The sequence below is a fragment of the Bos mutus genome, chromosome 2 (assembly GCF_027580195.1).
Source record: "Bos mutus isolate GX-2022 chromosome 2, NWIPB_WYAK_1.1, whole genome shotgun sequence".
Taxonomy (NCBI): Eukaryota; Metazoa; Chordata; class Mammalia; order Artiodactyla; family Bovidae; genus Bos; species Bos mutus.
Genome location: NC_091618.1, coordinates 135,059,488 through 135,086,366, shown reverse-complemented (window position 1 = coordinate 135,086,366; position 26,879 = coordinate 135,059,488). Strand labels below are relative to the sequence as shown.

General features: G+C 43.0%; 1 protein-coding gene across 1 annotated transcript in view; it reads left to right on the top strand.

Moving 5' to 3' along the window:
• Nucleotides 1-7,401: 7,401 nt before the first annotated feature.
• The window catches only part of NIPA1 (NIPA magnesium transporter 1), a 46,294-nt gene continuing 26,816 nt past the window's right edge, over nt 7,402-26,879 (top strand). Inside the window, exon 1 of the mRNA XM_005888586.3 lies at nt 7,402-7,590. Within this exon, the coding sequence (XP_005888648.1) occupies nt 7,428-7,590 (163 nt within the window). The 5' untranslated portion in view covers nt 7,402-7,427. The remainder of the gene's footprint in view (nt 7,591-26,879) is intronic.

Below are 26,879 nucleotides of genomic sequence, written 5' to 3'. Positions count from 1 at the left end.
TGGAAACTCTGCCTCTACACCCACCCACCTACCGTCTCGCTCCATCCCTCACCATCGCGGCCTCTTAAGGCGCTCCGAACCCTCATTCGCTTCGTCTCGACGCTCACCCTCCTCCCAGAACTCAGGATCCACCCTCCGCCTGACCTCCACGAGGAGCCCAGACTCCACCCTGCCTCCGTGCCGCCCAAGGTCCCCCGCCCCACAGCCCAGTTGCTCTGCCGAGGGCCGGCCTCCGCCTTCTGGCCGGGCTGGCTGGCGCGCAGGCGCAGAGGGCGGGCACGGGCGGAATGGGGACTGCGGCTGCTGCAGCAGCGGCGGCCGGGGAGGGGCGCAGCCCGAGCCCCGCCGCCGTGTCGCTCGGTCTGGGCGTGGCCGTAGTGTCGAGCCTGGTGAACGGGTCCACGTTCGTGCTTCAGAAGAAGGGCATCGTGCGCGCCAAGCGGCGAGGTAGGGCGGGCAGCGGCCCTGCTCGGGGTGGGGGCGGGGGTGCGCGAGCAGCCGCCGGGTGTTGGGAGAGGAGCTGCCTCAAGTAGGGGAGTGTTCGGGTCGTCAGACCGAGCGGGGCACCTCCGAAGGGCGAGCTGCGCGGGCGAGAGACCCTGAGCCCACCCAAGCGCTAGCACAGACGCTGCCCGCGCGCCAGGAGCGTCTCTGCAAGCATAGCTGCCGGGGAAATCAGCCGCCCGCCCTGAGCGATGGTAGTGGTGTCGCCGCCACTGTTTTCTCTTTCCCAGCGGCTGCCAAGGCCGTCTTCAGTTTTATAAGATTTTTCCAGCAGACTTCTTTCCTACCTCGCAGACCCAATCCCTTTGCAGCCCTGCAGCCCGCCGACCTGCCCTCTGGTTGTCTCCCAGTGTCCCTGTCACCTGCATTCGCCGGCTGCTTAGGGAAAGCTTCTTGTCTACAGTATTCCTGGAATGGTCAGAGTCCACTGCCGGACCGGGAGGTGCGACAGGCCTCCCACCTTTGCTTTGACTCGGGCCTGGGGTGCACTTGGAGGGCAGGGTCCGCTGACCTCTCTCCCCGCAGTAGCCATATCAGTGCAGAAGAAAAAATGTGCGCTAGGCAGGCCAGGGTGGGACTTGTGGGCCAAGAAGGCGCTTGTCCTCGGGGTCTGTGCTTTTCTGCGTCTTCTGTTCCTGAGGTCCTGCCCTGCTCGGGGTGGGGGCGGGGGTGTGCGGGGCAGCCATCGGGTGTTGGAAGGCTTACCTCAAGTGAGGAGTGTTCGGGTCGTCAGACCAGGCGGGGCACCTCCGAAGGGCGAGCTGCGCGGGCGAGAGAGACCTAGGCCCACAAGCGCTAGCACAGACGCTGCCCCGCGCGCCAGGAGGCGTCTCTGCAAGCATAGCTGCCGAAATCAGCCGCCCGCCCTGAGCGATGGTAGTGGTGTCGCCGCCACTGTTTTCTCTTTCTTCCCAGCGGCTGCGAGCCGTCTTCAGTTTTATAAGATTTTTCCAGCAGACTTCTTTCCTGCCTCGCAGACCCGATACAGCCCTGCAGCCCGCCGACCGCCTCTAGTTTTGTCTCTGATCCCTATCACCATGCCGGCTGCTTAGGAAGCTACTTGTCTACAGTGTTCTGGAATGGTCAGGAGTCCACTGCCGGACGGAGAGGTGCGACAGGCCTCCACCTTGCTGACTCAGGGCCCCTCCATTCTGAAAGGAGATCAGCCCTGGGTTTCTTTGGAAGGAATGATGCTAAAGCTGAAACTCAGTACTTTGGCCACCTCATGTGAAGAGTTGACTCACTGGAAAGACTCTGATGCTGGGAGGCATGCTTTAAACTGCTAATGAACCTGTCAGAAGGACTGAGAAGGTCTTGTGGTTGTTCATTGTGTTCTACAAGAATAGTGTTAGGAGCTTTCTGGGAAGGAGGAAGCCACCAGGTCATGGGTTTAAGAATAAGTTAACTCATTTAATAGTTCTAATTCTAGAATGCAAGTGAAACTCTCGAGTGCCCTGGATGTTCAGCCATGAGTGAATTGAGGAAGGAGATAAAGGGACCTACAACCTCAAGAGAAAATATGAAATTATAGATATTTGTTAAAGAATTCAGCTTCAAAGGAAAAACATTGCAGTCTATGCCAGCTAAGTCGCTTCAGTCGTATCCGACTCTGTGCTTGACCCCATAGGCGGCAGCCCACAGGCTCCGTCCTAGGATTCTCAGACAAGAACACTGGAATGGCTTGCCATTTCCTTCTCCAATGCATGAAAGTGAAAAGTGAGGCAGTCGCTCAGTCATGTCCAACTCTTAGCGATCCATGGACTGCAGCCTGAGCTCACTCCGTCCATGTCACGATCTTCCAGGCAGAGTGGGGTGAGAGTGCCATTGCCCTCTCAATTGCAGTCTATACATAAGATCTAAATGAAATCTAATGTAGTTTCCCTTGGATGTGGCTGTAAACCCTAAGGTGAATTAATACATCTAGCGGCTGCACACTTTTCAGAGCACCTGTCAGTTTGAGGGGTTTTAGGGTGAAGTATTTGCTGTAATTCAAAATAAACAACATATATGCCCTTGATAGGATGGGTACATGATCTCCCAAACCCAGTCTAACCATGGGAAAAACACCGCAAGCTGAATTCAGAAATAACACAAAATATCTGCAGCCCTCACCTGTCAAGGTTGTAAAGTCTGAGAGACTGTCAGAGCCAGGAGTAGCCTGAGGACACGTGACCATATAACATTAGGTAAAATCTAAAAACCTGAATATAGACTTAACAGAAAACAATGATTATTGAGTAAAACTAAATGTGTTGTTTCAGCTCAGCTTATGTGTTCAAGGAGTTAGTGAATAAGAAAAAAAAACCCCACAGAAACCTGAAAAAAAAATTATTGATTTTTTTATTAGCACACACTATGTCCTTAAATTAATGAGTGAAAATGTAATATTTGCTAATTTCATTCTTCCCCAGTTACTATCCACCATTACTAATTCAAAGCTGTTTGGGTTCCTCACCATTAGTACAGAGTCACGGACATACAAGTCTTGTTTTGATAAATTAGTTTTATTTGTTCAGCAGATGTTCACCCAAGAAAGTCTTATTACCATACATAAGACACTATTGTAGGTGTCGAGGACCACGTAGTTTCAAAATCGACTCCTCCTGAATCCGCTTTTCTGCCTTTTCCTGACAAGCAGCATAGTTGGCCATTAACAAGAGGCAGCTGAAATGGAGGAGATGGGAGGACAGAGAGGTGGCTGAAAACTGAGGGTAAGTTCTTGTGTTAAGGAATGGTTTCTAACTGCTTTATCTCACTGAAGTTTCAACCCCAAAATAAAGTGTGACACTGTTTCCACTGTTTCCCCATCTATTTCCTATGAAGTGATGGGACCAGATGCCATGATTTTTGTTTTCTGAATGTTGAGCTTTAAGCCAACTTTTTCACTCTCCTCTTTCACTTTCATCAAGAGGCTTTTGAGTTCCTCTTCACTTTCTGCCATAAGGGTGGTGTCATCTGCATATCTGAGGTGATTGATATTTCTCCCAGCAATCTTGATTCCAGCTTGTGTTTCTTCCAGCCCAGCGTTTCTCATGATGTACTCTGCATAGAAGTTAAATAAGCAGGGTGACAATGTACAGCCTTGATGTAGTCCTTTTCCTATTTGGAACCAGTCTGTTGTTCCATGTCCAGTTCTAACTGGTGCTTCCTGATCTGCATATAGGTTTCTCAAGAGGCAAGTCAGGTGGTCTGGTATTCCTATCTCTTTCAGAATGATTTCATTACTGAATGATGTTCAGTAGTATATTTAAAAAGAATAAGCAACCACTTCATACCTACTAGAATGGCTATGGGAAAAAGACTATGGGAAAATAAGAAGTATTGGTGATAATTTGGAGAAATTGGAACCCTCATGTGTTACTGGTGGGGACATAAAATGGTATAGTGGCTGTGGAAAAGTTTGGTGGTTCTTCAAAAAGCTAAATATAGAATTTACCACATGACTCAGCAATTCCACTCTTAGGTGTATACCCCAAAGAATTTAAGTCAGAGACTCCAATAGATACTTTCATGAAAATGATCACTGTAACGACATTCACAACAGCCAAAAGGTGGAAACAACCGAATTGTCCATCAAACGATGACTAGGTAAACAAAATGTTACAACACATGCATGGATAAATGCTAAAACATGCATGAATCTCAAAAATGTTATACTGAGAGACACAAGCCAGTCACAGAAGGACAAATATAGTTCAATTCCACTTATATGAAATTTCTAAAATAGGCCAATTCACAGAGGCAGAAAGTTAGCTGGTTAGCAGGGACTAGGGGGAGGGAAATGGGATAAGCTTTATGGTTACAGTTTCTGTTTATGGAAAACTTTTGGAAATAGTAATAAGGGTTGCTCAACATTGTCAATGTAATTAGTGCCACTGAATTGTATATTTAAAAATGGTTAAAATGGTAAGTTTTATGTTACACATACATTACCACAACAAGAAAGAAAAAGCAGAAGACTAAATTCATTCAGCATAAAAGTTTTCATACAGAAATAGTATTTGATTTTTATATTCCTTCACAAACAGTGATGTATATAGGTATAGATTGATACTCTTCAGTATTTTTAAAACTTTGGAAAATGGTCACTTATAATAGAAAAACAAACAAACTAGTAGCAACTTTACTGTTGAAGCAGTCTGAGCTCAGGTTGGAAAAGAATTTCCAGACAGAGTATTTCAAAAGGGAATGAGTTTATTAGGAGCAAGAAGCAGAGATAATGAAGGTGCTGTAAGTGCAGCAGGCCAAACTCCTGACAAACCAGGGAGAGTCAGTATTTTTGTGGCTTAGTAGCCAATCTTTATAGCTTCAAGACAAAACAAAATTCCTGCTGGAAGGTTGGCATTAGGTGACTGGTTGAGGCGCCATAGGGTGTTTACTGGAGTGGGCATCTTTGCCTAACTTGGAGTTAGGAGTTTGGAGTTAGTGATGATCAGGGGCTTTTGCCAAACGTTAAAAAGGGGTTCAATTAGTTTCTTGGGTGAGGTTGATTCTGGGCTCTGCTTCTGTGGCCTTGGTACAAGTCCTTGTACCTATGGCCTGGGGCAGGACTCAACACTAACAACCAACAGCCAAACAGTTACACAGATTATGGTAATTAACTTTAAGGGAGATTATACTATCATTTCTGTATTTCTGTACGAGAACTTTAATGCTAAGAAGGAAATGGCAACCCACTCCAGCATTCTTGCCTGGAGAATCCCATGGACAGAGGAGCCTGGTAGGTTCCCAGTCCATAGGATTGCAAGAGTCGGACATGACTTAGCGACTAAACCACCAACACTATACTATCATTAAAACAATCATTGTGCAGAAACGTTAAAACTGATTATGGTATATTAAATAAAAAGGCTATTTTGCATATGGCAATTAAATTGTACTTAAGGTAGGAAAACATTTTAAATAATAACTATTAGGCTGGGGTAGTGGCCACGGGACTGGAAAAGGTCAGTTTTCATTCCAATCCCAAAGAAAGGCAATGCCAAAGAATGCTCAAACTACCACACAATTGTACTCATCTCACATGCTAGTAAAGTAATGCTCAAAATTCTCCAAGCCAGGCTTCACCAATATGTGAACCATGAACTTCCTGATGTTCAAGCTGGTTTTAGAAAAGGCAGAGGAACCAGAGATCAAATTGCCAACATCCGCTGGATCATCGAAAAAGCAAGAGAGTTCCAGAAAAACATCTATTTCTGCTTTATTGACTATGCCAAAACCTTTGACTGCGTGGATCACTATAAACCGTGGAAAATTCTGAAAGAGATGGGAACACCAGACCACCTGACCTGCCTCTTGAGAAATCTGTATGCAGGTCAGGAAGCAACAGTTAGAACTGGACATGGAACAACAGACTGGTTCCAAATAGGAAAAGGAGTACATCAGGGCTGTATATTGTCACCCTGCTTACTTAACTTATATGCAGAGTACATCATGAGAAACGCTAGGCTAGATGAAGCACAAGCTGGAATCAAGATTGCTGGGAGAAATATCAATCACCTCAGATACGCAGATGACACCACCCTTATGGCAGAAAGTGAAGAGGAACTAAAAAGCCTCTTGATGAAAGTGAAAGTGGAGAGTGAAAAAGTTGGCTTAAAGCTCAACATTCAGAAAACGAAGATCATGGCTTCCGGTCCCATCACTTCATAGGAAATATATGGGGAAACAGTGGAAACAGTGTCACACTTTATTTTTGGGGGCTCCAAAATCACTGCAGATGGTGACTGCAGCCATGAAATTAAAAGACGCTTACTCTTTGGAAGGAAAGTTATGACCAACCTAGATAGCATATTGAAAAGCAGAGACATTACTTTGCCAACTAAGGTCCATCTAGTCAAGGCTATGGTTTTTCCTGTGGTCATGTATGGATGTGAGAGTTGGACTGTGAAGAAGGCTGAGCACCGAAGAATTGATGCTTTTGAACTGTGGTGTTGGAGAAGACTCTTGAGAGTCCCTTGGACTGCAAGGAGATCCAACCAGTCCATTCTGAAGATCAGCCCTGGGATTTCTTTGGAAGGAATGATGCTAAAGCTGAAACTCCAATACTTTGGCCACCTCATGCGAAGAGTTGACTCATGGGAAAAGACTCTGATGCTGGGAGGGATTGGGGGCAGGAGGAGAAGGGGACGCCAGAGGATGAGATGGCTGGATGGCATCACTGACTCGATGGACGTGAGTCTGAGTGAACTCCGGGAGTTGGTGATGGACAGGGAGGCCTGGCGTGCTGCTATTCATGGGGTCGCAAAGAGTCGGACACGACTGAACGACTGAACTGAACTGAGTGCGCTTGAGTAATTTTAAAATACTGTTCCGTGTTTTCTGAAATTTGGTATGTTTTATCAAAAATAAATTGGGATAGACAGTATGATCACAAGCTCACTGCTCCAGTGCGGAGGCAGATGACTTCATTTAGTGGTCCCATTTGAGTTTCCATAGCTGGCTTGGCTTCAGGCCCCAGGGGCGGCTCCCTGCTGATCCCGGACCAGCTTTGTGGGAGTCCATGATCCCAGTTAGGACTGCGTCTTGTGGCGCTTTTTCAGTCCCGAATATTGCATGGGACAACCACTAAAAATTATGTGTTTATCTGAGATGCAAACTTAACTGGGGGTCCTGTATTTGCAGTTGCCAAATCTGGAAACTCTGCCTCTACACCCACCCACCTACCGTCTCGCTCCATCCCTCACCATCGCGGCCTCTTCAGGCGCTCCGAACCCCCATTCGCTTCGTCTCGGCGCTCACCCTCCTCCCAGAACTCGGGATCCACCCTCCGCCTGACCTCCACGAGGAGCCCAGACTCCACCCTGCCTCCGTGCCGCCCAAGGTCCCCCCGCCCCACAGCCCAGTTGCTCTGCCGAGGAGCCGGCCTCCGCCTTCTGGCCGGGCTGGCGAGCGCGCAGGCGCAGAGGGCGGGCACGGGCGGAATGGGGACTGCGGCTGCTGCAGCGGCGGCGGCCGGGGAGGGGGCGCGCAGCCCGAGCCCCGCCGCCGTGTCGCTCGGTCTGGGCGTGGCCGTAGTGTCGAGCCTGGTGAACGGGTCCACGTTCGTGCTTCAGAAGAAGGGCATCGTGCGCGCCAAGCGGCGAGGTAGGGCGGGCAGCGGCCCTGCTCGGGGTGGGGGCGGGGGGTGTGGGGGGAGCAGCCGCCGGGTGTTGGGAGAGGAGCTGCCTCAAGTAGGGGAGTGTTCGGGTCGTCAGACCGAGCGGGGCACCTCCGAAGGGCGAGCTGCGCGGGCGAGAGACCCCTGAGCCCACCCAAAGCGCTAGCACAGACGCTGCCCCGCGCGCCAGGAGCGTCTCTGCAAGCATAGCTGCCGGGGAAATCAGCCGCCCGCCCTGAGCGATGGTAGTGGTGTCGCCGCCACTGTTTTCTCTTTCTTCCCAGCGGCTGCCAAGGCCGTCTTCAGTTTTATAAGATTTTTCCAGCAGACTTCTTTCCTACCTCGCAGACCCAATCCCTTTGCAGCCCTGCAGCCCGCCGACCTGCCCTCTGGTTGTCTCCCAGTGTCCCTGTCACCTGCATTCGCCGGCTGCTTAGGGAAAGCTTCTTGTCTACAGTATTCCTGGAATGGTCAGAGTCCACTGCCGGACCGGGAGGTGCGACAGGCCTCCCACCTTTGCTTTGACTCGGGCCTGGGGTGCACTTGGAGGGCAGGGTCCGCTGACCTCTCTCCCCGCAGTAGCCATATCAGTGCAGAAGAAAAAATGTGCGCTAGGCAGGCCAGGGTGGGACTTGTGGGCCAAGAAGGCGCTTGTCCTCGGGGTCTGTGCTTTTCTGCGTCTTCTGTTCCTGAGGTCCTCGGCTTGAACCGTCTTTGGTTTAGATTTGACCTATTTGACTACAGTGTATGGATGTGAGAGTTGGACTGTGAAGAAGGCTGAGCACCGAAGAATTGATGCTTTTGAACTGTGGTGTTGGAGAAGACTCTTGAGAGTCCCTTGGACTGCAAGGAGATCCAACCAGTCCATCCTAAAGAAGATCAGTCCTGGGTGTTCATTGGAAGGACTGATGCTGAAGCTGAAACTCCAGTACTTTGGCCACCTCATGCAAAGAGTTGACTCATGGGAAAAGACCCTGATGCTGGGAGGGATTGGGGGCAGGAGGAGAAGGGGACGACAGAGGATGAGATGGCTGGATGGCATCCCTGACTCAATGGACGTGAGTTTGAGTGAACTCCGGGAGTTGGTGATGGACAGGGAGGCCTGGCTTGCTGTGATTCATGGGGTCGCAGAGTTGGACATGACTGAGCAACTGAACTGAACTGATTTGACTACAAATGATTTTCAGTGTGAAGAACACGAAAGACAGATTAAAATAATCAAGAATGGGCCGACTGAATATTGCTTGAGGTGGACACTGCTTATCAGTATGGAAAGTGGGAGATGTGGCCGAGTTTTTTGCCAGTGTTCCTGTGTGCTAAGAGAGGTTGAGACTGTTTACTGAAGGCAAGATGTAGCATGCTTTAAACTGCTAATGAACCTGTCCAGAAGGACTGAGAAGGTCTTGTGGTTGTTCATTGTGTTCTACAAGAATAGTGTTAGGAGCTTTCTGGGAAGGAGGAAGCCACCAGGTCATGGGTTTAAGAATAAGTTAACTCATTTAATAGTTCTAATTCTAGAATGCAAGTGAAACTCTCTTGAGTGCCCTGGATGTTCAGCCATGAGTGAATTGAGGAAGGAGATAAAGGGACCTACAACCTCAAGAGAAAATATGAAATTATAGATATTTGTTAAAGAATTCAGCTTCAAAGGGAAAACATTGCAGTCTATGCTGCTAAGTCGCTTCAGTCGTATCCGACTCTGTGTGACCCCATAGACGGCAGCCCACCAGGCTCCCCCGTCCCTGGGATTCTCCAGACAAGAACACTGGAATGGCTTGCCATTTCCTTCTCCAATGCATGAAAGTGAAAAGTGAAAGTGAAGTCGCTCAGTCATGTCCAACTCTTAGCGATCCCATGGACTGCAGCCCACCAGGCTCCTCCGTCCATGCGATCTTCCAGGCAAGAGTGGGGTGGGGTGCCATTGCCCTCTCCAATTGCAGTCTATACATAAGATCTAAATGAAATCTAATGTAGTTTCCCTTGGATGTGGCTGTAAACCCTAAGGTAGGAATTAGCCATCTGGCAGCTGCACACTTTTCAGAGAGCACCTGTCAGTTTGAGGGGCTTTAGGGTGAAGTATTTGCTGTAATTAAAAAATAAACAACATATATGCCCTTGATAGGATGGGTACATGATCTCCCAAACCCAGTCTAACCATGGGAAAAACACCACACAAAGCTGAATTCAGAAATAGCCTGCAAAATATCTGCAGCCCTCCTGTCAAGGTTGTAAAGTCTGAGAGACTGTCAGAGCCAGGAGTAGCCTGAGGACACGTGACCATATGACATTAGGTAAAATCTAAGGAAACCTGAATATAGACTTAACAGAAAACAATGATTATTGAGTAAAACTAAATGTGTTGTTTCAGCTCAGCTTATGTGTTCAAGGGAGTTAGTGAATAAGAAAAAACCCCACAGAAACCTGAAAAAAAATTATTGATTTTTTTTATGCTTGCACACTATGTCCTTAAATTAATGAGTGAAAATGTAATATTTGCTAATTTCATTCTTCCCCAGTTACTATCCACCATTACTAATTCAAGCTAGCTGGGTTCCTCATAATGGTAGAGTACAGACATATAGTCTTGTTTTGATAAATTAGTTTTTATTTGTTCAGCAGATGTTCATGAAAGTCTTATTATATGTCAGACACTGTTGTAGGTATCGAGGACACGTAGTTTCAAAATCGACTCCTCCTGAATCCTTTTTCTGCCTTTTCTGACAAGCAGCATAGTTGGCCATTATGAAATGACTGAAATGGAGGAGATGGGAGGACAGAGGAGGTGGCTGAAAACTGGGGAGTCAAGTTCTTGTGTTAAGGAATGGTTTCTAACTGCAAAAAGCTGTCTCACTGAAAGTTTCAACTTTATTGCATTGCCATGCCCCAGCATTTCTTTCTCACTGAAAGTTTCAACTTTATTGCATTGCCATGCACCAGCATTTCTTTTGAGTCTCAGCTTCAGGAGAGCCACCGTTCTGGTTACAGCCCTTCTATTGGCTGGGAGGGGTTGGGGTACAGCTTCCTCTGTTACTAGCTTTCACTCACTCTTGAAAGGACCTTGAATAGAATACCATGCGTGGAATGAAAATGGATAGGCTAGGAGCACCATCAACAACACAGGCTTAAGGTGAACTGCCTCTCTTCTGGGGTGGCTTTGAAGGACTCTGAAGATGGGAAGAGGTCCGGGAGCACCTGGGGCTATAGGACATTGATAATATGTTTAGTGTTAGAACCCACTTGAAGCAGAGCTTTTAAAAGAGAAACAAGGTAATCATCGAGTGTAAAGATGTTTGTTGAAAGCCAGTTGCAATATTAGAATTCCTGTGCTGGTAGATAGGCTAGGATGGAGCCTCTTAGCTAGGGGAATGATGTCCTACCCTCAGACAGACACTGTAGAGACAGCCTCAGGAAAGTCATATGTATGGATTTGCTGGAGGCTTTGGAGATCTACACAGATGAATAACTCTATTAGAATGTCCTAGGCCTGGAAGAACCATGAACTTTTAAAAAATTCCCTTTCATCAAAACCAGATCAGTTCAGTTCAGTCACTCAGTCGTGTCCGACTCTTAGCGACCCCATGAATCGCAGCACGCCAGGCCTCCCTGTCCATCACCAACTCCCGTCGAGTCGGTGATACCATCCAACCATCTCATCCTCTGTCGTCCCCTTCTCCTCCTGCCCCCAATCCCTCCCAGCATCAGGGTCTTTTCCAATGAGTCAACTCTTCGCATGAGGTGACCAAAGTATTGGAGTTTCAGCTTCAGCATCAGTCCTTCCAATGAACACCCAGGACTGATCTTCTTTAGGATGGACTGGTTGGATCTCCTTGCAGTCCAAGGGACTCTCAAGAGTCTTCTCCAACGCCACAGTTCAAAAGCATCAATTCTTCAGTGCTCAGCTTTCTTCACAGTCCAACTCTCACATCCATACATGACCACTGGAAAAACCATAGCCTTGACTAGACAGACCTTTGTTGGCAAAGTAATGTCTCTGCTTTTGAATATGTTATCTAGGTTGGTCATAACTTTCCTTCCAAGGAGTAGGTGTCTTTGAGTTTCATGGCTGCAGTCACCATCTGCAGTGATTTTGGAGCCCCAAACCAGGAGATACCTCCTAATGCCTGTTAGGATGGTTGTTGTTTTAAAAAGAAGTAGGAGGTAATAAGCATTGGTGAGGATGTTGAGAAATTGGAACCCTTGTGCACTGTTCTTGAGAATATAAAATGGTACACCTGCTATGCAAATCAATATGGAGGTTCTTCAAAAAATAAATGTAGAATTACCATATAAGCCAGCAGTTCCATTTCTGAGTATATATATCCAGAAGAAATAAAAGCAGGGACTTGGATAGATATCCGCACACCCTTGTCCATAGGAGCATTATTCACAATAGAGAAAGTGTGGAAACAACCCAAATATCCATTGATGGATAAATAGATAAACGAATTGTGGTATATACATTTAAAAGGAATATTGTTTAGTCTTAAAAAGGAAGGAAATCCTTACACATGCTGCATAATAGATGAGCCTTGAGACATTATGCTAAGTGAAATAAATCAGTCACAGAAGGACAAACCTTACATGATTCTACCCATATGAGGTATCTAGAGTAGTCAAATTATAGAGACAGAAAGTAGAATGGTATCACAGGGGCTGTAAGAAGGAGGGGTGGAAAATTAATGTTTAATGGGCACAGAGTTTCTTTTTTGTTGTTGTTAAATATTCTCTTTTACCCAGAGTTTCTGCTTTGTAAGATGGGATAGTTCTGGAGATGGATGATGGTGCTTGTACAACAGAGTGAATGTACTTAATGCCATGGAACTGTATACCTAAAAATGGTTAAAATGGTGACTTTTATATGTATTTTTCCACAATAAAAAAATCCTCTTCAGATTTCATAGTCTCTTTTCCTGAGAAGAGTACAGCCTAAGTGTGTAGTTAAACTGTTAGATGCTCAGAAGGTGAGTGAGTTGTCCCATGAGAGTGAAAACTGGGATCCAAGTATCCCGCCTGCTAGTCTCAAGCCTCCTGTACTGACTTGAAGGGCACGTGCTCTCTGGCTTTCGAAAGTACACTTTTTTCCTTGCCTCTCTTGTCATTCCCAGGCACACACCTAGGTGCATGTACCCCCACAGCCAGGGATGAGATGGACACATGTTGTCTTCACCCCTGCCGCCCTCTGGGCCTGCGATTAGTTTCTCAGCTTCTGTGAGTCCTCCATACCCTAACAGATGGAGTTGGCTCCTCCTGCTGTATGTCTTCTTTGTGTCTGTCCTCAACCCTTTTCTGCTCCTGAAACCTGTGGTCTAATGGCTTGTTCACTTATCTGTGTGCCCCCTGGATCGTGGCTGTTCAAGGCAGGGGACATGTCCTGTCAACGGGGAGCCATATGGTGGGCACTCAATATAACATCTAACTGGCCATGAGTATCCGTGTAGTAAAGAGGGTAAAACTGAACCTTGTATTTTATTTGTAAGCTTTCTTCAAATTATTCAGAGCTGACCTCATTTATCTGTGGCCTTTGCTAAGCAACAGAAACCAGAGTTACTGCCGGATCTGAAAACCTCTAACCCTGATCCCTGTCCAGCTCCAAGGGGAGACCATTGATGAGGAACACGGGGAGAACAGTGCAGTTGTTAAGAGCATCAAGTGTCTCCATAGCCTGTACATATCTGGTTTACTTGGTAGTATTTCCAGAAGAAGAGAAGGTAAAGAAGGCTGCTACTTATACAAGACTCATGATGTCCCAGCCTCATGCCTCTGTCTGGACTCAGATAGGCCCTGCTTCCTTGGGGTCTTCCAGTGGGTTGCAGTCAGACGGTGGCTGGGGCTGGAGCCATCTGAGATGATTTCTTCACTTGCTTGTTCGGGACAGCTGAAACAGCTAGGGGGAGTCCTGAGCCCCCTCTCTTTTTCTCTCTCCGCCTTCCTCCCTACCTCTGTCACTATTGTAGTCTCTTCACACGTGGCTACCTTGGGCTTTCTCACACCATAGCGGTCTCAGGGAAGTCATACCCCTTATGTGCTGCATAGCTTCATCGAGGCCGAATCTTCCAAAGACTAAAGTGATTGCTGAACGATCTTTGTGACCTGTTTTGGAAGTCTTAAAATACTGCCACTGCCACATTCTAGTGGTATACTCAGAGCCAGCCCAAGTTCAGAGTGTGAGGGGACAGTATAGGGACATGGATCCCAGGAGGTGTGATGTAGGAGAGAAGTTGAGGCTCGCACTCGATACAGGACTGGTGGTACCATGATCTGAACCCAGCTCAGGCTGACTTTGAAGGTGGTCTTTCTCTCCTGCTGCCTGTAGGAAAAGTGAAGGGGAAGATATTAACACATAAATTCACCTACAAGTAGGACTTTTCCAATGAGTTTCATAATTTATTTGAAAAAAGTTCATCATATGATACTGGTTTATTATAAATAAGTATATATAATTAATACCCTAAAACATTAAGGTAAATAATTTCTAATCTTTTTCATTATGACAGACATGGGACTAGATCACTAATATACATTCCTGCATGAAATACCACTTGATCTTATTGAACTTCTGTTGGACAGAGTGTATTTTTTCTTCAAAAATGTTTATTGATACAGTATAAAATATAATGTAATTTATATTTCCAATACTTTAAGTCCTCAATGAGTAAATAGCCCTTTTTAGAAAAATTTTAAAGATGAGCAACTAGGAAAAAACAGTTTTCAAGGAGAATATGCTCAATCCCACATTCCCTATGTATCTGTGCCATTCGCTAATGTTTCCAAATCTGTGACTGTAAACTGATTCTTTTGGATAGTGCCTGCATCAGCCAGGGAGGGTGGGCAGGCAGAGGGTTTCCTTTGCTGGTCCATGCCCAATCAGAGCTCTGCTAAACAATCATATCGTTCCAGAGAACTCTGGGCATTGTCATATTTTTAAAAGAGCATCTTCTTCCGGATTATAGAAATGTGGCCATTTTTTAAAATCTGGGAAGTACATATGAATAGGAAAATAAAAAGTATTCATCTCTTCACTTTGAGGTAACTACTGTTACAATTAGGTGTATTTCTCTTAGTCACATTCAATACTTATATTTCAACATTGAATTTTAATGAATAAATCCTGTGTACCAAATATATATAATACATAGGGTATAGAGAAAAATGAAATAAATACCCCCAGTCAGATATGGTATATCTCTTCATCATGTACCTTGAAAACTGTGTGCCAGGTTACGTCCTGTTGTTGTGCTCATCCCCATGCTGTTAAATATCCTTTGAAAAAATATCCAGTGGTTGCATGAATGTTGTTGTTGTTGTTCAGTCTCTCAGTAGTGTCCAACTCTTTGCAACCCCATGGACTTCAGCATGCCAAACTTCCCTGTCCTTCACCATCTCCCGGAGTTTGCTCAAACTCAGGTCCCTTGAGTTGGTGATGCCATCCAACCATCTCATCCTCTGTCATCCCCTTCTCCTCCTGCCTTAAATCTGTCCCAGCATCAGGGTCTTTTACAGTGAGTTGGCTCTTCATATCAGGTGGCCAAAGTATTGGAGCTTCAGCTTCAGCATCAATCCTTCCAATGTATATTCAGGAGTGATTTCCTTTAGGATTAACTGGTTTGATCTCCTTGTGGTCCAAGGGACTTTCAAGAGTCTTCTACACCACAGTTCAAAAGCACCAGTTCTTTGGAGCTCAGCCCTCTCGATGGTCCAACTCTCATATCCATACATAACTACTGGAAAAACCATAGCTTTGACTAGACAGAGCTTTGTTGGCAAAGTCCCTGCTTTTTAATATGCTCTCTAGGTTTGTTGTAGGTTTTTTTCCAAGGAGCAAGATTTTGGAGCCCAAGAAAATAAAGTCTGTCACTGTTTCCATTGTTTCCCCATCTATTTGCCATGAAGTCATGGGACCGGTTGCCATGATCTTAGTTTTTTGAATGTTGAGTTTTAAACCCGCTTTTTCACCCTTTAACCTTCCTCAAGAGGCTCTTTAGTTTCTCTTCACTTTCTCCTATGAGGGTGGTGTCATCTGCGTATCTGAGGTTATTGATATTTCTCTTGGCAGTCTTGATTGGAGCTTGTGCTTCACCCAGCCTGGCATTTCACATGATGTACTCTGAATATGAGTTAAATAAGCAGCGTGACAATATACAGCTTTGACGTACTCCTTTCCCAATTTTGAACCAGTATGTTGTTCCATCATCTTTTAGGATTTAAAATAGCTCAGCTGGAATTCTGTCACCTCTTCTAGCTTTGTTTGCAGTGATGCTTCCTAAGATCCACTTGACTTCATACTCCAGGATGTCTGGCTCTAGGTGAGTGAGCACACCATTGTGGTTATCTGGATCATTAAGATCTTTTTGCAAGCCATCTTGAATTAATTTTTGTATACGACTAAGGTATGAGTCAAGGTATGCCACATTTGTGGCAGAAAGTGAAGAAGTGAAGAAGAACTAAAGAGCCTCTTGATGAAAGTGAAAGAGGAGAGTGAAAAAGTTGGCTTAAAACTCAACATTCAGAAAACTAAGATCATGGCATCTGGTCCCATCACTTCATGACAAATAGATGCAGAAACAATGGAAACAGTGAGAGACTTTATTTTGGGGAGCTCCAAAATCACTGCAGATGTGACTGCAGCCATGAAATTAAAAGACACTTGCTCCTTGGAAGAAAAGTTATGACCAACCTAGACTGCATATTAAAAAGCAGAGACATTACTTTGCCAACAGAGGTCCGTCTAGTCAAATCTATGGCTTTTCCAGTAGTCAACGTGTGGATGTGAGAGAGTTGGACCATAAAGAAAGCTGAGCACCTAAGAATTGATGCTTTTGTACTTTGGTGTTGGAGAAGAGTCTTGAGAGTCCCTTGAACTGCAAGGAGATCCAACCAGTCCATCCTAAAGGAAATCAGTCCTAAATATTCATTGGAAGGACTGATACTGAAGCTGAAACTGCAATACTTTGGCCACCTGATGTGAAGAACTGACTCACTGGAAAAGACCTTGATGCTGGGAAAGATTGAAGGCAGAGGAGAAGGGAGTGACAGAGGATGAGATGGTTGGATGGCATCATCAACTCAATGGACATGAGTTTGAGTAAGCTCCGGGAGTTGGTGGAGGACAGGGAAGCCTGGCATGCTGCGGTTCATGGGATCACAGAGCTGGACACTACTGAGCGACTGAACTGAACTGAAGTGAAGGTATGAGTCAAGGTTCAGTGTTGTCTCTCCTGGTAGACATTTGGTTCTGCATCATTTGTTGACTGAATTATACTGCTGCTTTAGTCCATGATCTGAGTGTACATGTGTGAGTGTATTTCTGAATTGTATTCTGTTTTTATTATATGCTCAGTCCCTCAATTGTGTCCGACTCTTTGCGACCCCATGGACTGCAGCACGCCAGGCTTCCCTGTCCTTCATCACTCCCGGAGTTTTCTCAAATTCATGTCCATTGCGTCTGTGATGCTATCCAACCATCTTGTCCTCTGTTGTCGCCTTCTCCCCCTGCCTTTGATCTTTGCCAGCATCAGTGTCTCTTCCAATGAGTTGGCTCTTTGCATCAGGTGGCCAAAGTATTAGAGCTTTAGCTTTTTATTGTTTATGCCTATACTTACGTCAGTCTGTCTTGATTATGTTGTTTTATAATCTTAAAATCAGATAGTATAAGTCATACAGGTTTTTTCTTCTTTTTCAAAATTGCCTAGCTATTTCTTTAGGAAAGTAGATTCTACATATCTAATAAGAATCATACAGGTACTAACTGTACTAATAAGAACTTCAGGTACTAACTCCATTCATACATTGGTGAATACCAAGTACCCAAATTGAGTCTAGTTAATGCTCTCATTTAGCTAGTTGGTGTCAGGAAAGAAATTTTCTTGATAGTTCTTTTTTTTAAAGAACTCTGTAAAAACTATGTAGCATCTTTTAAGTTAAGGCATTAATTAGCTAGTAAAGGACTTAATGATCCACTTCTGCTTTGCTGTTTGTAGCAACTTCTGTTCTTCCTCTTGGGAGCGCACGTGAATGGAAGTAATTTTCCTGTGGTATGATCAGGAGGTACATAAACTAGATGACTGTCTGTATTTTTGTGCTAGAAAGTAATATTTTAAGGACATTTCTGACACATGTTTATAACTAAATGGAAGGTTTTAAAAGCCAATAGTCCATCATCACTGCCAATTGATATTATCATATCAATATCAGTAGACAATAGACTATCAATAGACAACATCACTGCCAATTGGTATTATCATCCTGAGAAGGTTCTTTTGTGTTTGCACAACAGTTCTTTGTCTTATGGTTCAGCTATTATAAACAACCATTGAACTCTCAGCATCCAGGGTTTCCAGTATGAGGGGAGAAAAAAATTCTAGACTTTAGATATTGCTACCTTTGGAACCCATACTTAGGAGTGGAGGGGAGGAGGCATGAGTGCAGTCAAATAAACAAACAGAAAATCATCAGTGTTCTACAGTTCTGAGCTCCTTGTTCTTGCTGAGGCCAGAGAACTTGAAGAGTCCCAAACATCAGCCTGGAAGAGGATGAGCATGAACATAAGCTTGAACAAGGGCCCCCTGAGGGTGTCAGCTAAGTAACTAAGATGTTTAGGGACAGTGATGAAGGTGAAACTATGAAGAAACTGTCATTTTAGAACATAAGAAAATAATGTCTATAGCAGGGCCAAGGCCTAACGTGGAAGGCAGGCTCCTAAGAGTTTCTGGCTGCAAGAGGATGGAACCTGGGGCAGCTACTGCACAGGTGGATGAGCAGAAAGAGCAGTGGGTTTTCTTCCATGAGCACTGGGGGTACTGCTGAACTGGGGTCCTTGGGGCCCACGTGGAGAAGTACCACTTTGATACATAGTTAGAAGTGTAACTTAATGCCTATTAAAGCAGAAAAATTTTACCTAATATTGACTTAAAAGGTGCAGGTGATTGCAATACTTTTGCATTTCAGCAAATTCAGTCTCCTCTTGGGGAGTATGAGTGGGGGGACCCTAAACACTTGCAGCTGACTTGTACCCTTTGACTAAAGGGAGACCAAAATCTTGTTATTTCTCCATTCCTAGTATCCCAGGTCCTTCCCCATTTTAGTGAGAATCCATTTGAAACCAGCAAAAGCATACGCTCTATAGTAGTGTTGTACGATAGTGAAAGCCGTGAAAGAGGAGAGTCTCAGTGGGTCCCCTTGTACTGGCATCCTTGAACTGCAGGAGGATTGCCCACATTCTAGCTGCTGCTGTAGCAGTGGTCCCATGCCCTCAGCATAGACCCCCAACAGAAAAGATTGTGACTGATTCCTTGATTTCTAAGTTCCTGAAATCTGCTGAGTATCATATATAGAATTTTGAAAAGCTGTTGAGTAAATTAGTGTGTTCACTTGCTGTAAAACAATCTTCAAGATCTAGAATGATATTCAGAGCTATTTTAAATAATAAGCAAGAATATTTATTTATACACACAAGAGAGCAGGAGTGGCCATGCTTATATTAAACAGAATAAACTTTAAGACAAAAATTGTTACTAGAGACAAAGAAGGACATTTTATAATGATGAAATGGTTCAATCTTCAGGAAGATACAACATTTCTAAATACATGTGGACTTGGCAACAACACCCAGTTTTGCTTCAGCAAAACTGACAGAATAAAGGGAGAGAGAGACAATTAGAAGAGGTGGCTGGATCGGACTTCCCGGGTGGTCCAGTGGTGAAGAATCTGCCTTCCAATGGAGGGGACGCTGGTTTGATCCCTGGTTGGGGAACTAGGATCCCACATGCCGTGGGGCAACCATAGCTAAGACCTGATGCAACCAAATAAATAAAAATAAAAAAAAATAGTAGTTGGAGATGTTAGTATCCTACATTCAAATGGATGGAAAAACAAGGCTGAAGATCAGCAAAGAAGTAGAAGACTTGAACAATACTATAAATCAATTGGCATTTACTGTTTTAATTTTTACAGTTGGATTTATGCCATTTACTCTTTTTCTATGCATCTTGTAGATTTTCTGTTTCTCTACTCATTTATGGCTTTATTTGCATTATGTGAATTTCTCTAGTGTAACCTTTTAATTCCTCTAATGATTTTTCACCATATTTTTTAGTTATTTGCTCTAGGATTTACCATTATATTTTAGCTAATGGAATCTACTTCAGACTTATACTAATTTAAATCCAGGTAGATATAGAAATATTACTCCTATACAGCTGCATTGCTGCTTTTTTTTTTTTTTTTTTGTAATTTTTTTTTTTAAACACCAGAAACCTTTTGTAGTGAGGTATAGCCAATTAACAATATTGTGATAGTTTCAGGTGAGTAGCAAAGGGAGTCAGCCATACATATACATGTAACTTCTTTCTTTATTATTGTTATATATGTTACATTTTTTATGTTACAAACCCAACAATGTATTGTTGTAGCTTATAATAAAGATAATATATACTTTATATTATTTTATATCCCAAAGAGGCTTAGAAAACGAAGTCAAATACAGATTTATAGTGTCTGTTATGTTTCTTTTTAAAGAAATTATTTGGCTGTGCTTGGTCTTAGTTGCAGCACCTAGGATCTTCAGTCTTCTTTGTGGCATGCTGGATTTTAGCTGTGGCATGCAAACTCTTAATTGTAGCACTGAAAAAAAGTGAAGTCACTCAGTTGTGTCCGACTCTTTTTTGACCCCATGGACTGTAGCCTGCCAGGCTCCTCCATTCATGGGATTTTCCAGGCAAGAATACCATAGTGGGTTGCCATTTCCTTCTCCAGGGGATCTTCCTAACCCAGGGATCAAACCCAGGTCTCCTGCACTGGAGGCAGACTCTTTACTGTGTGAGCCACCAGGGAGGCCCCCAGACCAGGGGTCAACCCCAGGCCTCCTGCATTGGAAATGTGGAGTCTTAGCCACTGGTCCACAGAGAAGTCCTTGTTATGTTACTTTCTTATTTACCATTTCTTATCTTCTTCATTTGTTTCTGTGGATCAAGTTACCATCAAGTTATCATGTTCTTGCTTGGTAAAACTTTGCTCACACACATATCCTTTGTGCTGCCCTTATCAAATTTATTACTATATGTTATATATGTGTGTATTTATAATGTATACTATATAATGTATAATGCTGTATGTTATTGATCCGACAATACAATAATATACATTCAGTACCTTTTCAAATCATCTAAGATGAGAAAGCAATGGCACCCCACTCCAGTACTCTTGCCTGGAAAATCCCATGGGCGGAGGAGCCTGGTAGGCTGCTGTCCATGGGGTCGCTAAGAGTCGGACACGACTGAGCAACTTCACTTTCACTTTTCACTTTCATGCATTGGAGAAGGAAATGGCAACTCACTCCAGTATTCTTGCCTGGAGAACCCCAGGGACGGGGGAGCCTAGTGGGCTGCTGTCTATGGGGTCGCACAGAGTTGGACACGACTGAAGCGACTTAGCAGCAGCAGCAGCAGCAAGATGAGAAAGGACAATATATTTTCATCTCCACTGACTTTTATAACGACGCAGTTACGTCTGTCATTACTGGAGTGTGTGTGTGTATGTATTCAAAGTACCGTCTGAATTTACTTGCTTTCACCTGAAGAACTTCATTTAATGTTTATTGTAAGCTCTGTTTGTTCTCAATTCTCTTCAGTTTTACTTATCTGAGAATGTTTTTGTTTTGCCTTCATATTTGAAAGATAGTTTTGCTGGATGTAATATTTCTCCTTTAAGAACTTTGACTGTATTATTCCACTGCTTTCTGGCCTCCACTATTTTGCTGAGGAGTCAGTTGTTAATCTTATTGGAATTCCCTTGTTGTCAGTTGTTTTTCTCTTGCTTCTTTCACAATTTTGTCTTTGAGCATTTTACCATCATGTGACTGGGTGTGGATATCTTTGTGTTTGTCTCATTGGAGTTTTTTGAGCTTCCTGGATGTGTAGTTTTTTTTTTTTTTTAATCACATTTGGTAAGTTTCAGCTATTTTTCCTTGAATATTTTTTCTGATACTTTCTTTTCCTCTGATAATCACATTATATCTATTGATATTCTTAATGATGTCCCACATTTCTCTGAGGTGCTGTTAATTTTTATTTGTACCTCTCTCTCTTTAGTTTTTGTTCTCTGTTAATGTTTTCCAGAATGTATAATCTTTATCAATATGTCTTCAAGTTCACTGATTCTTTCTTCTGCCAGGAGGTTAAAATCTGCTATTGATTTTTTCATTCTAGTCATTTTACCTTTCAACCCCAGAATTTACAGTTGGCTTTTCATTTTTTTTAAATAATTTATGTCTGAAAGTGAAGTCTCTCAGTCGTGTCCGACTCTTTGTGACCCCATGGACTGTAGCCCACCAGGCTCCTCCATCCATGGGATTCTCTGGGCAAGAATACTGGAGTGGGTTGCCATTTCCTTCTCCAGGGGAGTCTTCCCAACCCAGGGATCGAACCCAGGTCTCCCGCATTGCAGGCAGACGCTTTTATCTCTGAGCCATCAGGGAAGCCCAATTTATGTCTATTGATACTCTATTTGATGATGAGTTGTCATCATATCTTTACTTCTTTAAGCATGATTTCCTTTAGTTATTTGAACATATTTTAAATAACTGGTTTGAAGTTTTTGTTATATCTAAAATCTGGATGCTCTCACGGGCAATTTTGTTGCTTGCATTCCCCCCTTTAAATGATATTTGTAATATACTGCATGTTTTCTTGTTTGTTTGGTGCATCTTATAATTTTTTTCAGTTAAAAATTATTTTTTTTATTATTACCAATCAGGTAATAATCATCGTTTCAATAGTTCTTTTCCAGAACATTTATAGTTAGTGCAACAAAGACAAATACTACTAAAGCACCGATACAGTAGATTTTGTACTGCTTGCTGTTTCATGCATAACAAAAGGGAATATATACATTATATTTTATCAATTTATCTATTCATCCATTGATAGACATGTGGATTCTAATGGCTTTTCGGCTATTGTGAATAATGCTACTAAGAACATAAGTGTGCACATACTTGTTCAAATTTGTGCTTTCGGTTTTTATGGATATATACCCAGAAGGGGGATTGCTGGATCATATGCTAAGTCTATATTTAACTTTCTGAGGAACTGCCATTCTGTTATCCACAGCAAGTACACCATTTTCCATTTTCACCAGCAATCAGCAAGGGTTTCTTTGAATTTCTCTGTATCTTTACCAACACTTGCTGTTTTTCTGGATTTTTGTTTGTTTTGATAGTAGCCTTTCTAATGGGTGTAGGTGGTATCTCATCATTGTTAACAATTTGCATTTCCCTAATGATTAGTGATTTTGAGCATCTCTATATGTGCTTATTGGCTATTTGTATATCTTCTCTGGAGAAACATCTATTCCAATCTTTTCCCCATTTTTGAAATGGTTTTTGTTGTTGTTACCTCATGATATTTTTGTTGATACCAATACAATATTTTTGTTGATTTTAAGTAATATGTGGTAGCAACTCTAGATGCATATTCTCCTACCCCCACCTCCAACCTATTGTTTGTTTATTTGTTTAGTGACTTAGAGTACCTTGATAAAGTATATTTATCCATTTATCATTCCCCTGCAATGTGAAGTCTCTGATGTCACTCCTCAGAGGGGATAGCCTTGGATATGTGCACCTTTACCCTGGGATGACAGTGGTCATCCAACTGGCAACTGGCAATCTTCGATCGTCTCTTACCCTGATTTCTTTGTTGTCTGCCTCATTGGGTACTACACCCAGATCTACTAATTGCTGGCTAGTTGCTCTACTGTTTTTGACAATGCTGCAGTGCATAGATTGCTTTACAACCTTATCCTGTTAAATTCAGGCAGATTTACTTGTTGAGAACAGTTAGTGGGTGGGGGTAGTAGCCTCTGATCTTCTCTTCTTGCCTCTCCAGATATAGGATATTCACCCTACATTTATCTTCATACTTGGGACAGGATGATTAGGACCTGCCATGCCTAGGGTAGAGTCTGTACCCTAAAAGTAGGGACTGAGTGAAGGAAGTGAGCCTCCAACCCTTGGATGGATTAACCAGATATTTAATCTCTTCAACTTGAAGTTGGAAGGGATTGGAAGTGCTGGAGGCCTGCTCTTCTGGTGACTGAGAGCTGAGAGGGGAAGGAGCCCTCTCTTTTGGTCACACCAGCCTGGAGTGGCACGTCTGTCCAGCTGAGCTGCAGCAGGGGGAGAAGTGGGTCTTGGCTCATGTGCTAAAGACTCACTGTTCTTACTGAGATTTTGTTGATTTTCTTGAAAAAAATGTTTCTTCATTTGCTGTATCCTCTTGGGACAATTTCCAGAGACTTTATTTTATTTTTACTGCTTTATTTACCAAATATGGTTGTTTTGCTAGGGAACTATCCATGAGGCTCCTCATACACTGTATTTGAAAGTGGGCTTTATGACTTTTCATTTTTAAATAAACAGCATATAAAAATATTTATTTATTTATTTAGGCTGTGCCAAGTCTTAGTTGCAGCCCGTGGCGTCTTCAGTCTCTGTGGGGCATGCAGGGTCTTTGGCTGTGGCATGGGAATGCTTGGTTGCGTCATGTGGTGTTTTTTGGGTTTTGTTTCTGACTGTACCTCATGGCACATGGGCTCTTAGTTCTCCGACCAGGGATTGAACCTGGACCTCCTGCACTGGGAATGTGGAGTCTGTAGCCACTGGACCACCAGGAGAGACCCTAAATTTGTTGTTGTCGTTGTTATTTTTAATTTTATATATGTATGTGTGTGAGCTTCCCTGATGGCTCAGCAGGTAAAGAATCTGCCTGCAGTGCAGGAATCACAGGAAATGCGGGTTCAATACCTGAGTTGGGAAGGTTCCCTGGAGGAGGGCATGGTAACTCACTCCAGCATTTTTGCCTGGAGGATCCCATGGACAGAGGAGCCTGGCGGGCTGCAGTCCATGGCGTCACCAAGCAGCAGACTCGACTGAAGCACCTGAGCATGCATGCATGTACGTATGTATGTCACCTGGTGAACTGGTAGTCTTCCTTTAATGAGGTAAATGCAGATGAATGACTGATTTTTAAATTGCATTTTTATTGAAGTATAGTTGATGTACAATATTAGTTACACGTGTACAACAGTGATTCACAAAAAATTTTTTTTATTTTAAGTGGGTGCATAGTATTCTTTTTTAAAAAAACATCAAAATAAAATTGATGTATAACATTAGTTTCAGTTGTACTGTGTAATTATTTGATATATGTATACATTGTGAAATGATCACCACAATAAATCTAGTTAACATTTATCACCACACATGGTAACAATTTTCCCCTGTGATAAGACTCTTTAAGACCTACTCTTGCTTGCTGCTGCTGCTGCTGCTGCTGCTAAGTCGCTTCAGTCATGTCCGACTCTGTGCGACCCCATAGACGGCAAACCACCAGGCTCCACCGTCCCTAGGATTCTCCAGGCAAGAACACCGGAGTGGGTTGCCATTGCCTTCTCCGAATATCTACTCTTAGCAACATTCATATACAATATAGTATTATCAACTATAGTCACCATGCTATACAGTGTGTCCCTAGGACTTATTTATTTTATGGCTGGAATTTTGTACCTTTTGACCCCTTCACCCATTTCCTCCACCCCTTGCCTATGGCCACCACCAATCTTTTTGTATATATGAGTTTGATTTTGTTAATATTTTTAAAAATCCTAATGTAATTGATTTATAATATTATATTAATTTCAAGTATTCAGCAAAGTGGTTCAGTTTTATATATATATTGTATTTTTCAGATTATTTTACATTATATTACATAATAAGATATTATATATACTTATAAGTACATAAGGTTATTACAAGATACTGAATATTATTCTCTGTTACACAGTAAATTCTTGTTGTTTATCTGTTTTATATATAGTACTGTCTGTCTGTTAATCCCATACTCCTTGTTTATCTGCCCCTCCCTTTCCTCTTTGGTAACCATCAGTTTGTTTTCTATGTCTGTGTGTCTGTTTCTGTTTTGTTTATAGATTCATTTGTATTATTTTTAGATTCCACATATAAGTGATATATAAGATAATTGCTTATCTTTCTCTATCTGACTTACTTCACTTAGTATGATAATCTCTAGGCCCATGTGTTGCTGCAAATGGCAATATTTCATTCTTTTTAATGGCTGAGTAATATTCCAGACACAAACACATGTATTCCCATACACTGCACATCTTTATCCGTTCATCTGTTGATGGATACTTAGGTTGCTTTCATGTCTTGGCTATTGTAAATAGTGCTGTTGTGAACATTGGGGTGAATGTATCTTTTCAGATTAGAGTTTACATCTTTCCCAGTATATAACTAAGAATAGAATTGCTGGATCATATGATAGCTCTATTTTTAGTTCTTTAAGGAATTGCCATACTGTTTTCCATAATGGCTGTACCAATTTACATTCCCACCAACAGTGTAGGAGAGTTCTCTTTTCTCCACATCCTTTCTAGCATTTATTGTTTATAGACTTTTTGATGATAACCATTCTGACTGGTTTGAGGCCATACTTCATTGTGGTTTTGACTTGAATTTTTCTAATAATTAGTGATGTTGAGCATCTTTTCATGTGCATGTTAGCCATCTGTATGTCTTCTTTGGAGACTTGTCTATTTAGATTTTCTGCCCATTTTTTCATTAGGTTGTTTTTGATATTGAGTTGTATAAGCTGTATATTTTGGATATCAGTCTTTTTTTGGTTGTATCATTTGCAAATATTTTCTCCCATTCCATAGGTTGTCTTTTTGTTTTGTTGATGGTTTCCTTTGCTGTGCAAAAGTTTTTAAGTTGGATTCAGTACAGTTTGTTTATTTCTTTTACCTTGGGAGCCTGAACCAAGAAACTATTTTTACGATTTATATCAGAGAATGTTTTGTCTGTGTTCTCTTTCAGGAGTTTTATGGTGTCATGCCTTATATTAAGGCTTTTTTTTTTTTTTTTTAATTTTGGTCATGCCACACAGCATGTGGGATCCTATTTCTCTGACCAGGGATTGAACCCACACTGCCTGTGTTGAAAGCACAGTCTTAACCACTGGACCACCAGGGAAATCTCTTTAAGCCATTTTGAGTTTATTTTTTGTATATGATGTGAGGGAGTGTTTTACTTTGATTGATTTATGTGAGGCTGTCCAGCTTTCCAAGCACAATTTGCTGAAGAGAATGTCTTTTTTCATGGTATATTCTTGCCTCTTTAGTTGAAGGTTGATTGACCCTGAGTCTGTAGGTTTATGTCTGGACTCTGTGTCCTCTTTCATCGATCTGTCTGTGTTTGTGCCAG